At 53.3% G+C, this 13896-nt stretch overlaps 1 protein-coding gene and 1 long non-coding RNA gene across 2 annotated transcripts; both read right to left on the reverse strand.

Annotated features, from left to right (window-relative positions):
• Window positions 1–274: 274 nt before the first annotated feature.
• Window positions 275–1637, reverse strand: TBX10 (T-box transcription factor 10). The gene is made up of 6 exons (XM_064659765.1): window positions 1583–1637; window positions 1166–1349; window positions 993–1094; window positions 755–926; window positions 502–657; window positions 275–431 (listed from the first exon to the last, which is right to left on the reverse strand). The coding sequence occupies exons 1-6, from the start codon at window positions 1635–1637 to the stop codon at window positions 360–362; spliced, it is 741 nt and encodes a 246-aa protein (XP_064515835.1). The 3' UTR covers window positions 275–359.
• An 11272-nt stretch (window positions 1638–12909) lies between these two features.
• LOC135416722 (uncharacterized) lies at window positions 12910–13871 on the reverse strand. Its single transcript, XR_010431687.1, has 2 exons — window positions 13774–13871; window positions 12910–13545 (listed from the first exon to the last, which is right to left on the reverse strand). It is a non-coding gene; the product is annotated as an uncharacterized LOC135416722 (long non-coding RNA).
• Window positions 13872–13896: the final 25 nt, after the last annotated feature.

Here is a 13896-nt window from a genome sequence, read left to right on the forward strand (position 1 = left end):
GGTGCAGGGTTTGGCCCCCACATAGACACTGGGGGGGCAGGTCAGAGGCTGGAAGGGAGGTGCAGGGAGCTCGGGGAAATTGGGGGGTGCTGCTGGTTGTTGGGCGGCAGCAACCAGCGCCCCATGGCTGCGGGGAGCCCCTGGGGGGGAGAGAGGCAGCAGCAGGGGGTCAGCCCCCTCCGCAGCCCCCCTACCTTTCTCCTGCTTCTCGGGACGGGGGGGCAGTGGGGCAGCCCGGGCGCGGGTTGTCGCCCCCAGCAGCGACCCTGCTGGCACCCCACACCTGCAAGAGAGATGGGGGGTCAGGGGAGGCAGTGTGACCCCCTCACTGCAGTGTGGGGGCAGCATTGTGTGGTCCCTTACCACGGCTCGGGGTCGCCATCCCGAAATCCCTTGGCGAAGGGGTTGCTGGCGATCTTCAGCTGGGTGATCTGCGGCGGGGAGCGGGGTCAGGGGGTCCCTGGGAGGGTACCCCGGTGTCCTGCCCCACCCCATGCTCACCCGGTGGTTCTGGTAGGCCGTCACCGCCATGAACTGGGTCTCGGGGAAGCTGAAGGACTTGAAGTTCTGGTGGGCGAAGCGCTCGCTGTCGCGCCGCGGGTCCACGAGGACGACGTGGAATCGGGGCTGGTAGCGGTGCATGGAGTTTAGGATGATCTGGGGGCAGGGGGAAAGGGGAAGGTGGCAGGACCCCTCTCCTGTGCAGGGGTGCATCATGTCCCCCCCATTGCCCGCCCCATGGTGGGGTCCTCACGTGGCCGTTGTCGTCCAGGAGGTTGTTGGTCAGCTTGAGCTTGTCGAAGGAGACGATCTGCCGCATCCACTGGGCGCCCTTGGCGGGGGAGTCGGGGTGGAAGTGGACACGTCCGGGAGCTGCTGGCTCGGCCCGGCCCGCCGCCAGCCAGGAGGAGCTGTGGAAGGCGTATCTGCAGGGCGGGGTGGGGCTCAGCACCCCCAGATCCAACCCCCTGCCCCCATCACCCCATCTCCACCTGTATCTCTTGTCGTCCAGCGGGATGAAATCCATGAGCAAGACGTAGTCAGCCAACGGATCCAACCCCGACAGCTTCACCTGGAAGGTGGGAAACATCCTCCTGCGCAGAGAAGGGGGGTGGGAAGGTTGTGTCCCCGCCCTGGCAGCCCCCTGTGCCTCTCAGGTACCAACCTGCCTGCTTTGGTGACGATCATCTCGGTGCCCAGGCGGTTGAACTCCTCCCAGAGGCTTCCCATCTCCAGCCGTGCCACGGCATGGCACACGCGCCGGTTCTTGCCGCTGGCCCCTGGCCCCTCGCCAGCCCACCCAAGACCGGGGGCACACGGGGATCCCTCACCTGCAGCCCCCAGGAAGGCTGCAGAGGGATGAAGGGGGTGTTGGTCTGGGGGAGCAGACCTGGTGTGTGGACACCGCGTCACACCCTCCCTCTGTGGGGGGATGGGAGGGTTGGGGTGGGTTTTATCCCCCTCCCTATTGCAGTCCCACTCTTTTGGGGCTGAGTGACCCCCCACACCTTATAACACTGTGGGACCCCACCACAGGACCCTGCCAGTGGGACCAGGGAGCGTTACTGCGGGTGAGTTTTACCTGCCATGGGTGCAGCAGGAGGGTAGGAGGCGTCCGTGGCTCTGTCTCCGGGCATGGTGGCAGTGGGAACCCCTCTGAAGCCCCGTCCCAGTGCAGCGCTGGCTCTAGACTGTCCCCCACAGCCTGCCAGGGGTTTTATGCCCCAGCTCCGCAGTGGAGAGGCGGGGGCTGGAGCCGAGGTGGTCCTCAGAGGCTGGAGCACAGCCCCCTTCCCTGCCCTGCCTTGACGCGATGATGACGGATAGGAGGTGAGCGCTGGCACCGCTGGGACCACCACTCGTCCCCAGCCGGGGCTTGGGGCACCCTGAGCTGCAGAGAGACATCTGTTTTGGGGTCTCCATGTCCCCTTTCTATCACAGATCTGAGCAGGGGAGATGGGGGCTGCTCCGACCCCCTCCCCCGGGCAAAGCCCCTCTCTGTGTGCTGCCGTCACTACCCGATATTAAAAATCACAGTGAGGTGTTGAGGCATTGGCTGTTCTGGCAAAGCCTCTGTGGGGTGGGGGGGAGGACCAGGCTGCCCCCTCCCCTAAACCCGTCCCAGTGTGGGTCCTGTCTCTGGCCTGGTGCCTGGGACCCCCGTGCCCCCCATCAGTGTGTTCAGCACTGGCCTGACAGTGGGAGATGGATGGGGACGAGCCGGCGCCGTGGGGCTGAGGGATATTTGCAGGGAGGTGACAGACACCAGGGCAGGGGGCTATGGTGGGAAAGCAAGGGGCTAGTCCAGAGCCCCCCAGTCCCCTACGAACTGTCTCACTGCACACCACAGAGTGTATTCCAGTGGGATGAGGAATGCTGAAGCTCTGGGGAAGGATCTGGATGAGAAGGAGGTGTCCTCATGGGGATGCTGGTAGTTTTTTTCTCCCCATTGGTGCCCCAGTGATGGTGGCACTGGACTGAAATCCCTTCCTGCTTTGCATGTCTCCAGGCTGGGTCTCAGTCATCCCTTCTGCCTTGGGGGGGAATCCTGTGTCCTCCGTACACTGTGGAGTGGGGTCAAGGGGGCAGCGTGGGCAGCACCGGATTTTGGAAGCAGGGCTGATGCAAAACCAGGGAGGAATCGTCTTGCCAGGCCCCCCTCCATCCGTCACAGCCGCACACGTGTCCCCCGCCCCACGGAGCCGGCTCGGCCCCATCCATCTCCCGCTGTCAGCCGGGCCGTGGCCGCGGGGCCGTATCGAGCGGGGAGATGAGGAGGTGCGAGAGGCAGAGCTGACAGCGGAGAGGGAGATGGAGGGGGCTCAGCCCCAGGCAGGAGTGGAGCTTGCAGGGCTCCTCATTCGGAGCTCCTGGATTTCCTGGGTGGAACTGGACGAGCTTTAAGGTCCCGTCCAACCCAAGCCGTTCCAGGATTCTCTGGTCAGCGTAGACGACCGCAGGTGGATCTCCTGAACCCATGCTGAAGCGCACGATACGCAACGTGGCTTTGCAAAATGAGCTTTTTTGGTCCAAAATGGGCAGGTGGAAACCAGAAAGCCTTGCCCCAGACACCAAGGCAGGCTGTGGAGGCCACCAAGGTGGAGGTGAGCCATCAATGCATCCTGGGTGCAAGGACACCCACCGGCAGCTGGAGAAGAGCACTGGCAGCTGGTCAAATGACTTTTTGCAATGAACTTCTGACTCACAGGTGGAATGAGGAAGTAAAAGCTGCTTTGGGAGGGTGAGAAGGGGAATCGACCCCAGCAAAAGGTTGTCTCGCAAGGAGCAGCAACCAGTCAGCACAGCTAGTGGGAAAAGGGAAGTGAGAGGGCAGGAAGGAGTAACACTCATTTGTCAACCAGACGTTTCTCAACATATTTTTGGGTCAGAGTCGGATCTTTATTTATTTTACCTATTAATTTTTAATTATTTTTTTTTTTTTTAACCCTGAACAAGAAAAGAGGAAGAAAATTTCAGCAGGTGAAGTTGTACCCTGGAAGTGTTCAAGGCCACATGTGGATGGAGCTTGGAGCAACCTGGGCTAGTGGAAGGTGTCCTTGCCCATGGCAAGGGTGTGGAACAAGATGAGCTTTAAGGTCCCTCCTAACCCAAACCATTCCAGGATCTAGGATCTGCTCTAGGGAACGTGTAGTACAAAAGAAAATTGATAATTGCTAAGATGAAGAAATAATTTCCTTAAGTATGTCCATTACTTAGAGTTAGTTTTTTTCCCCTCCCACATGTAATAAATAAAATATATATTATACAAAAATACAATTATATAATTAAATGATAATATAGAATTGGAGAAGAATAAAAAAAAAATCTTTCAAATTCAAGTCTTCAGCAAAAATCCTTGATTTTGTATTGCACTCCTCCCAATCACGTGCACATGAGCAGCATTGCTCAGGCTCTGCAGGTATCAGTTCTGATGTGCCGTGGGGATCCCTTCCCTAAAATCCCAGAGAAACCTCGGGATGGATCCCAGGGCCCTTGGGGAAGGCTCATTCTGTTTTCAGGTGCCTCAGAGACCCTTTGGTAATTGGTCCCGTGGGGATGGTGTAAAACTTAAATCTTCTGGCCACGTTAGAGGGTGGAACAGGGAAAACTTCCTGGTGTGGGAAGACCAAAAGATGGAGCCTGTGGACTCCAGCTCAAGGACCTGTGAGTACCTTGGCTTGAGCTGTCATTATCCAGAGAGGGTGAAATTTTAATTGGTTTTGAGACAATTTTTCACTGGATGGGGAAAGTCATCCTTCCCAAGTTCCTGCAGAAGCAGGAGCCTCTTCGTGAAGGTTTTTATGGGATATAAGAAAATGCCTCCAAGTTATTAAGGTCCTTCCTGAAGGCAAAACACACACTCCAGTACATCTGAGTCTTAATTTCCAGCTCAAATTTTGGATGAATATTCCCGATATCAGCACACCCGGGAGGCACAAGGAAGTATAAATACTTGCACAATGCAGGTATAAATTGGATTAGAAGGAGATGGTTTTTCCTTGAAGCTGCACATGGATGAAATTGCAATCAGGAACGCTGGTCTTGTTTTAATGGATCCAAACTGATTGGAAATCACTTTTCAACAGGTCTGTTGCCAGTTCAATGCAGCACTAATTAATGTGGCAAATGAAGGCATGATGTTATTGTAATTTTTTGCCTCCACATAGGAACGTACCCCTCCCACATACACAGTGTCATCCATTCCAGGGATGGGGCATCCCAAACTTCTCTGGCCCTGGCACAGGTTGCCCAGAGAAGCTGTGGCTGCCCCATCCCTGGACGTGCCCAAGGCCAGGCCGGACAGGGCTTGGAGCAACCTGGGCTAGGGGAAGGTGTCCCTGCCCATCCAGGAACTGGATGATCCATAAGGTCCCTTCCAACCCAAACCATTCCAGGACTCCATATGCTGTATTCAGATGCACCTGGTTCGTTTGATGGCTCCAGAACTCCCCCACCAACCCATCTCCTCCTTGTCTCCCCCCATCCAGGCGAGGCTGATTTTCCATCCCAGCTGCAGTTTACTCATAATTTCTGCTTCCAGGTTTCAGGAGCGGAGTCATCTCAGCCCAGGACTCATCCTCTCTCCTTGGTGGCTTTAAATAAGTCACCACAGGTTCCCCTTATGGAGACAATTATATGTCTGGGGGCTTTGACTCATCTGATTTATTTCAAGCGTTTTTGTTTCGAAAAATGGCAGGGATTTCTCCTCTTGCTGCGTGGTGGTGAAAGGCTGGCAGGGTGACACAGCCACTTGAGAAATGTGGGACTTATTCAGAGCAGACAAACTCCAGGACAGGCTGAAGAGTCAGTTCGAGCCTGAAGGACTTAAATTCACTTGATAATTATCACCAGAGAAATGTAAAAATAATTTGCAGCAGGGGAACTCCTGAAGAGTTTTTCTTTCATCCCAATTAGCAGTTGTAACACCTCTCCAAATCCTGGTCTCTCTCCCAGTCCCTGAATCTCAGTTTCTTACAACAGTTCTTTTTAATTCCCTGTGATGCCAAGAGATCAACTATATATTCCAAGAGACAAATGTGCATATACATAATTACATATATTTTTAGAAAAAATTCTTATATATATATTAAGAAATTATATATCTATTTTTTTATACGTATAAAAATAATATATTAAATTCTTTTCCTATAAAATTTGTATATATAAAATTGTATAAAATTTTTGTGTATATATGTATATACATACATACATACACACATATATATATATAAAAATAAAGAAGTAGGAAATAAATCCTCCTGCTTCTATTTAGCTTCCTGAAAATCAGTGAGTTTATTTAACTAACTGTGTTTATTTATCAGTGCAGGTCTCTGCCTTAAGGAGCTGCTTCCAAAGCCATTTGTCAGGAGGAAAATTTCCTCCTGCAGGGGCAGGCAGTGACAAACCCCTTGGTCTTTCCATGAATGAAGATTATAAACAGCAGGTTTTTTTGCTCAAGTATCGATGCTCTTCATGAGGGGTAAATAATTTCTGCTTTCCACACTGATACTGGGAGAAAATTGGATGAGGCCCTGGCACAGGTTTTGCCCAGAGAAGCTGTGGCTGCCCCATCCCTTGGAAGTGCCCAAGGCCAGGTTGGATGGGATGGTGTTGGTCAGTCCTCAGGTGGCTCAATGAAAGGTCCTCTACTGCCTTTCCCAAAGATCTCACGGAATCTGAGTAGGAAAACAGGTGCCACAATGGAGATCCTCACCCCAGGAGGACAAGGATGAATATTCCTTTAGTTATTCAGCGGACCAACCACCCGCCTCTCAGCAGGGGAAAAAAAAACTAATCCATACTTTTTAATTGAATTTATTTCCCTTCTACGTCTCAGACTCTTCACACAGAAGCGAAGTTTGTTCTGTTGAGCGAGAAAAAGCGAGGCTGAACTTCAGCTAATCAAGAAATCGAGGTCGGCTCTCCCACGGTGGCAGCAGATGTCGCATCCAGGCAGGTGGATGCTGCCCCCAGGGGAGGACTCAGCCCCAAAACCGCTCGATTTTTCATTATTTGTGACACCTCTGGTGCCGTGCCGGTGTCCCAGCCACCACTTCACCCCCAGGATCTCCACGTGGGTGATGAAAAGAAGCTCTAAATCCTCGTTAACAACACCAGGAGACCAGACACGTCTCTCCTGGGACACCTGAAACGGGACGTTGGGTTCTGGGGATGAAGCTCAGCCCTTCGGCCAAAGCTGATCCAATAATGATGATTTTTAGGTTTGGATCCGTCTGGCAGGAGCCGGCAGTGCCTACTCTTGGTTTACTCTCTGGTGTAACTCTGTCAAGCCATGATTAATGTTATCCAGGAGAAAAATCAATGTTTATTTATTCTATCTGTCATAGAGTGGGATTTCAGGAGCTGCTGATCTCTCCCTGGAGAGCGGCGAGAGGGAGCCAAATGAAGCATCGCATCTGAAGCCAAGTGAGGCGAGACAAATCCCAGCTCTTATTCCTACACCAGGAAAAAATGCACTATGCAAAGTCACGTTTTGCAGTGCTTTCTCACAGAAAAGATCTTCCTGGGACATGGGGAACAGGTATTTATTCTTCAAGTGGTCAGACTGGACTGGGAGCAGTCGAAAGATGAGGAATAATTTCATTTTTCCAGCAATTATGGAGAAAATCATGGACTTCCATGTATGAATGGTTGGAGGGGAACTAGGAGGAAGCCTTGCAATTTATTTATGGTTTATTCTGGTATGGTATTTCCCCTCTTAATATCTTAAATATCAACCTGCTTCCAAATATGTTGGCTGAACAGGGATACCGGTGTCAGGAACTTGTGCTTTTCCTCTTTCGAAGAGAATTTACCTTTTATTGACTGAAATTTTTATAACCAATTGCCAAAAATTGATGTTCTTAATATTATTGATGGATTTAAGCCTATTAAATTTTTCAGTTTGAAAGACACAAAGCAGCTGAACTGGATATATGAAATATTCAGCGTGGTTGGAGACAATGAGACATTTGCATCCCAGTATATTCTCCTGGGCTTCACAACCCAAACAGACCTGCAGGTGATGTGTTTTGTCTTATTCCTTGCCATCTCAAAGGAATTCTGGGAGGAATGACATGAATCTGGATCAATCTGCACCTCCACACCCCCATGTACTTCTTCCTGAGCCACTTGTCACTCCTGGACATCTGCTACCCCTCTACCATCATCCCTCAAATCCTCCTGGGTTTCTTAGTGGAGAAGAAGGTGATTTCCTTCATTGGATGTGTCTGGACTTGCCTCCTGGCCATAGGGGCCATGACCTCAGGGCCGTAGCCTGGACTCAGCTCTCGGGTCCACTCCCAAGTTTCCATTGAGGATGTTTTCCATTCCAGCAGGAGGCTGGAGATTTTCTACGACATATTTTAACACAAATAGTGAAAATCAAGTAAGATGTGTTCTGCATCCTATTCTTCAGTCTGTTCTGGAGAGCACATCGTTCTTGAGTTCTCATTCGCTTCCTGCTAAATGATACCACGGAAATAATTTTGTACTGAAAGGGGAGAGGAGCTGTTTGTGGGAGTTCAGATGCCCACGATAAATCTTTTTGCTTTTTCAGTTGGTAAGTTCTTAAACTCTCTTACAGCTCGGTATTCCAAGACCTTACCGAGACAGCAGCACCTGTGCTAAAAGCAGTCAAGGTGCAGGAAGAGACTGGGACGAATCAGGCAAATCAGCGTGGCTTCTGAGGGTTTTCCAGGCTTTCCCCGCAGCCTTGAAGTAGTGCCAGTGAGTCCTGATGTGTTTCTGGGTCATTGCTTCATTATTGTCCTTAACCCTGAAACTTGTAAAACAAAGTTAACATTGTGTAATTTATGCAACTGACTTGTGCTCCTTAAGCTGAAAGTGTATTTAAGGAGTTTGATGTTTGTTTACAAGGAGAGGCCGTGGAATGTTGTGGTCTTTTTCCCCCAATATTTTGAGGTGCTGCCCTGAATTAGCTTGTTTCTGCCTCCCTCCTGGTGGTGGGAAGTTTCCCAGCAGGTCCACGGCAGCTCTTGGGCAGTGCAGCTGCCAGAGGTCCATCCGGACTGCGGGACAGGCAAAAACTCCACGGCAAAGGAGGACCTGGATTTGGGAGGTGGAGAATTTAATGGCATCAGTTAGAGCTGCGCCAGTCCAGGGAATGCCAAAGGAAAATCCAGGACCCCTTCAGTGGGAGTGTTTTTCCCGGCGGTATGGAAACACAAGCACAGGATTTTGGCAGAGAGAGAGTTCCCGAGATTTGGGGTGGTTTTTCCAGTTCCCTCTGTGAGTTCCCCCTCTCTCAGCCCCCCGGGCCGAGCGGGAGGTGCAGCAGCAGCAGCAGCTCCAGGGCCGGAGCTGCCGGGTGGGTCTGGGAGCCCAGACTGCCATCCCGGTGCAGCCTGTCCTGCAGCCCCCTGGGGAATATCCCTGCAGCAGCACCCCGGGAAGGGAGGAGACATCTCCTGGCACTGCTGGAGCCGGAGCGGGAGATGAGGCCCCATACCCGGGGACATTCTTTGGGCTGTGGGGCAGCTGGATGGGAGCTGGAGGGACTCCAACCCTTTGGGGGCTGCCCTGCCCTCCCTTGATTTTTCCCCTCCTTTTTTTGGGTGGCACGCCCACGTGTAAAGGGCTTTCTGGAAGCATCGAGCTGCTGGTCAGGGCAGCTGGACTCGTTTTGTGCCTTCTTTTGGGGGTGGGGGAATCTGGAGGGTGATGGTGTCATTAGGGGCACCCCGGTGTCACTGGGAGAGCCACGGTGGGGTGGGATGAGAGGGGTCATGCGGGGTCCACCCAAAAAGGGAGATGACAGCCTCCAAATGCCTGAAAATTCATGAGGGGGTGTCTGTGTGTGTGTAAAATACTGCAAACTATAAACTTTCTCATCGTTATATTTATTGTTATAAAAAATGATTTAAAAATAAACCCTCCTATCTGCTGTATTACAGACAGATTTTAGACTATAATAAGTCTGAATATGGATCTGTAGGGTTTGAAAATACAAATCTACCGCTTGTGTGTATAAAGAAAACAATATAAAGGGCTTGAAAACGTAAAAGGTGACCTGGATGAAGGAACTAGGAACAGCCCTGTGTATTCAGATGTTTTTTCCTCTCTCCCCTCGCTGCGACTCCCCAAATCTGGGATCCGGGCCGGGATTTCAACGGGGCCTCATTAATTCACCCGCGGTGCCCCCAAAGCCGCGCGGTCGTTCGGCTCAGTGCTGCCGTCTGCCGGGAACCCGCCGGGAGCGGCACCGGGAATGGAAGCGGGAGCGCGAGCGGCAGGAAGCGCCGGGAGCGCGCGCGCGGTGCCGGCAGCGGCGCGGGGGCAGCCCCGGGAGGGGTTCGCGGTGAGCCCGGGGAGGAGCGGCGACGTGCCGGAGGTCCCCGGGCTGGGCTGCACCGGGGAGCGGGGTACGGGGAAAGGCCGGAGGAGGCGGCGGGGCCGCGGTGGGGGCGGCCCGGGCACGGAGCGGGGCTAAACCGAGCACGGGCTGCCCCGAGCAGGGGCTGCCCCGGCACGGAGCCGCCTGAGGGAGCGGGGGGCGGGGCCGCGCCGAGGGGCGGGGCCGGGCTGAGCGGGCGGGGCGGGGCCGCAGGGCCGGGCGGGCTGGGATTGGGCGGAGGCGCTCGATGCTGATTGGGCAACGCTGCCGGCCCGCGGTATAAAGGGCCGGCGGGGGGGGTGTGGGCGGTTGTGTGTGAGGGCTGAGGGTGCGGCCCCGCTGCTGCCCGGGCTGCGGAGGGGAGAGCGCCTTGGCCGCTGGGTTATGGACCGGGGGAGCCGGGGGGCGTTTAGGTGCGCGTTGTGCTGGGCAGCGGGGGCCGGGTAAGCCCGTTACCTGCCGTGTAACCCCGGGTAACCTGCCGTGGCAGGGCTGCGGGGCTGTTGCCCTCTGGGTGTCTCAGGGTTTGCCTCGGAATCCCAAAGACTCTCCCTGTGCGGGGTTATTAGGCAAAGACTGGTCTCACTTAGTTTCTTGGTGCTGAATTAATGCTTTTTGCTCCTTTTCTGTCAAGAAGCAATTTGCTGCTTTTCTAAAGAAACAATGAAGGAGGGAACTGAGGCAGCAGCCAAGCAGCACCGACCGGGTGAACTGACTTGAAATTGACAACTTCAAGAACTTTGGGGGCTCCAGGCCCAGGTGACCACCAGAGACCCCCGATGGAGCCACTCAGAGACCTTATAAGGGTTTGTGTTTATGGTAACAGGTGTTGGGAATGTCCTGAATGTGGAACAGGAATGCAGGGAGGGAAAATGAGCCCTCCTGTAATGCTGACCCCTCCCATCAGCTGCAGTGGAGGCACCTCTGTGTGCCCTTTGGGAGCGGATTGCCAGGACACCCAGCAGGCTGGGATCATGGCAGGGTGTTGTAAGCAAGGAATTCTGGCTTCTAAAAGTCACCAGCTGAGTCTTAGAGGCTTCTTTGAAGAGCTGATTTCTGGCAGCAGAATTGGCCCCCAGGAGGGACTCTGTGCCTGCTCTCCCGTGGCTCCAAGGGATCTCTGGCCCTTCACGCCGGCACCGAGATTTTCTCGGGAAGGGCCTCAGATCCCCGGACCAGTCTGGGACACAGGCAAGATCCCCCTGCAGTTTAGGACCAAATTGGGCCCCCTGGAGGGACAGTGCTGTTGGTGCCCCCCGGGTTGGGGCACCCCGAGGACTCCAGCGCGCACCGAAAGGATTATTCAGGGAGATCCTCGGGGTGCCCGGCCCTGGGGAGTTCAAAGCAAGGTCCCTGCAATGGATTCAGGCATTCCTGACAGTATCCCAGGTGTCCCTATCCATGCTAGACATGGAGCTCTCTAATGGGCTGTAACTGGGTGATAAAAGTGGTGCTCCAAGTGCCAAAGAAGTGTGGGATTGGGATTAAGAAATGGGCAGTGATGGTCCAATTGGCTGTTTCCTCTGGAATGTAATGGTGAGAGCTGCAGGAGTGCAAGGTGTGTGTTCCAGTCCCCAGCATTTGGTTTGCACATGTCCTGGTCAGACACAGGTCCAACTTCCTCAGTCCTTAACACAATAGAGGGAGAATGAAGGACTGGCACTGTTAAGGTGATTGGTGTGACAGGGGTTAAACTGGGAAAACATTGGGTAATTCCTCAGTTTGTTTATTTGCCAAACTCACCCAAACCTGTGCTAGGAAGAGATTAAGTGGAAAGGTTGAGGAAGAAATGAAATTGAAAATTGGGGCTATTGAAACTGTAATTGCTGAAACTAAATGTGTCAAAGCAGCAGCTCTTGTTGTGCAGGGAATAACTCCTGTCAGCAGCAAGGTCCTGACTGAAGTGGCAGCTGCAGTTGTTCCTGTGGTGTGGGCCAGTGGACTTCCAGGAGAGTGGAAGAGTGCAGAACCTGTAGGTATGACCCCTAATGTGGGATCTCTGCTGGTAAGGCAAACCCAGTATCCTTTAAAATTAGGAAGCTAAGCTGCACTGGTTGCAGTAACAGCTGAATTTGCCCATCTAGGTTTGCTTGAAGAATGTGAAGGCAAGAACTTGCCAAGAAAACCAATGGCCAAGGTGATTGATTAGTGCAGGACCTGAGAGAACCCCCTTAAATGACAACCTCGAGTGGTTTCCAGTATTAGATTGAAAAGATGGCCTTTGCTGCATCTCCTTGAGCAAGGAAAGCCAAGAAACCTTTGCTTTTGCAGGAGGAAATCTGGAAAGTGGGAAGGAAGAAAAGAAGCCATGTGACTCCTCCCTGAGCCCCAGACAGCCCATGAACTACCTTCCTGGGAATGGTGGGACGGGCTGGACTCTGGATTGCTCCCTCTGGATGTGTGGTAAGACTGTTATGCCAACTTTTAAGAAGAGCCTGTAAGAATTTGCTGCCTTGGATAGGTGGTGCAAGGGCAGCCTTTAAGCAGCTGAAGCCTTCCCTGAGGAGAGCTCTGGGTCTGCCAGATCTCTCAGAACTGTTGGAAGCATCTTTGGTGCAGAGGGCAAAGAAAGGCCAAGGTGTGCAGTGACCCCCCTGACAAGGGACTTTCATTTAATGGCATCCTTGCAAGTGAACTTTGTGGGCTGTTCCCCCTGTAGGGCAGGTGATAGTCCCAGCTACAGTGATGAGAAAAATAGTTAAAAGAGAGCCCCAAAAGCTGGAAATCCTCCTGGAGGCTCTTGGCAAACACAATTTCCTGAGTTCCCCCTGAAAGAAGGCCAATTCTGCTGCCTGAAATCAGCTCTTCAGAGAAACTTCTAAGACTCAGCTGGTGAGTTTTAGAAGCCAGGCATTCCTATACACTAAGGTATTTTAAGAGCTTACTGACTGAAAAAACATAAAGCTTTTATCATGGACATTTGAACTTTCACAGACAGCTCCTTTCCCCTTTCAGCACAAAATTATTTTCATAGTATCATTTAATAAGAAGTGCCCAGGAACCAGACTGTGCTTTCCAGAACAGAAAATAAACAGAGGGAAGGACAAGTGTAACACACTCCAGAACAGACCTGACTTTAGTTTTACTCTTTCTGTTCAAATACAGCATAAAAAAACTCCAGTAGGAGAGTGCTGGCACGTTCCCAATGGTACTTTGAAAGTCCATCCTACAACTGCTGTAGGCAAGCTGGAGTCATACAAGTTCCTTGTTCCTGTAGATGTCTGGGGATCCTTTCCATCTGCCTCGTGCTCTCCCAGCGGGAGAAAGGGTGACCTCAGGGACACAGTGGCACTCGACATCCTGCTGAGAGAGCAAGGAAACCTTTTTTTGCTAGAGAGCACAGCAACCCCCCTGTCCTTGCAAAAAGGAAACCAGTTCTCCTGGATATTTCTCCAACACTCAAGGTCTTTTGAAGCTGCTCTCATGGCACCAAACCTGCTCAGGGTCCCTCCCAGCTTTTGGCTCTCCGTGGAGTTAACAGGCACACACTCCATTCCATCCTCCCCCAGCCCAACCCAATTCTCACCGGCAGGACGGGCCCTGCCCTTCCCTGTCCAAGCTCCCAGCTCGGCACAGCCGTGGGGACAGAGCAGCTTCCCAAGGCAGCTCCCGCCCGGCAGGAAGCACAACTCGCCACACTCCACCAGCCGCTGGGCACGGACCTGAGCTGAGCCCCAGGGAGGGCACAACTGCACAGAGAAGGAGCAAAAAGCATTAATGCAGCACCAAGAAACTAAGACTAGTCTTTGCCTCCTAACCCTGCACGGGGAAAGGCTTTGGGATTCCGAGGCAAACCCTGAGACACCCAGAGAGCACCAGCCCCGCAGCCCTGCCACGGCTCCCCCCGGGCTCACCCGGTCCCCGCTGCCCAGCACAACGCGCCCCTAAACGCCCCCCAGCTGCCCCCGTCCACAAACCCAGCGGCCAAGGCGCTCTCCCCTCCGCAGCCCGGGCAGCAGCGGGGCCGCACCCTCAGCCCTCACACACAACCGCCCGCACCTGCCCCGCTGGCCCTTTATACCGCGGGCCGGCAGCGCTGC

This window comes from Pseudopipra pipra, chromosome 6 (genome assembly GCF_036250125.1).
Source record: "Pseudopipra pipra isolate bDixPip1 chromosome 6, bDixPip1.hap1, whole genome shotgun sequence".
NCBI lineage: Eukaryota > Metazoa > Chordata > Aves > Passeriformes > Pipridae > Pseudopipra > Pseudopipra pipra.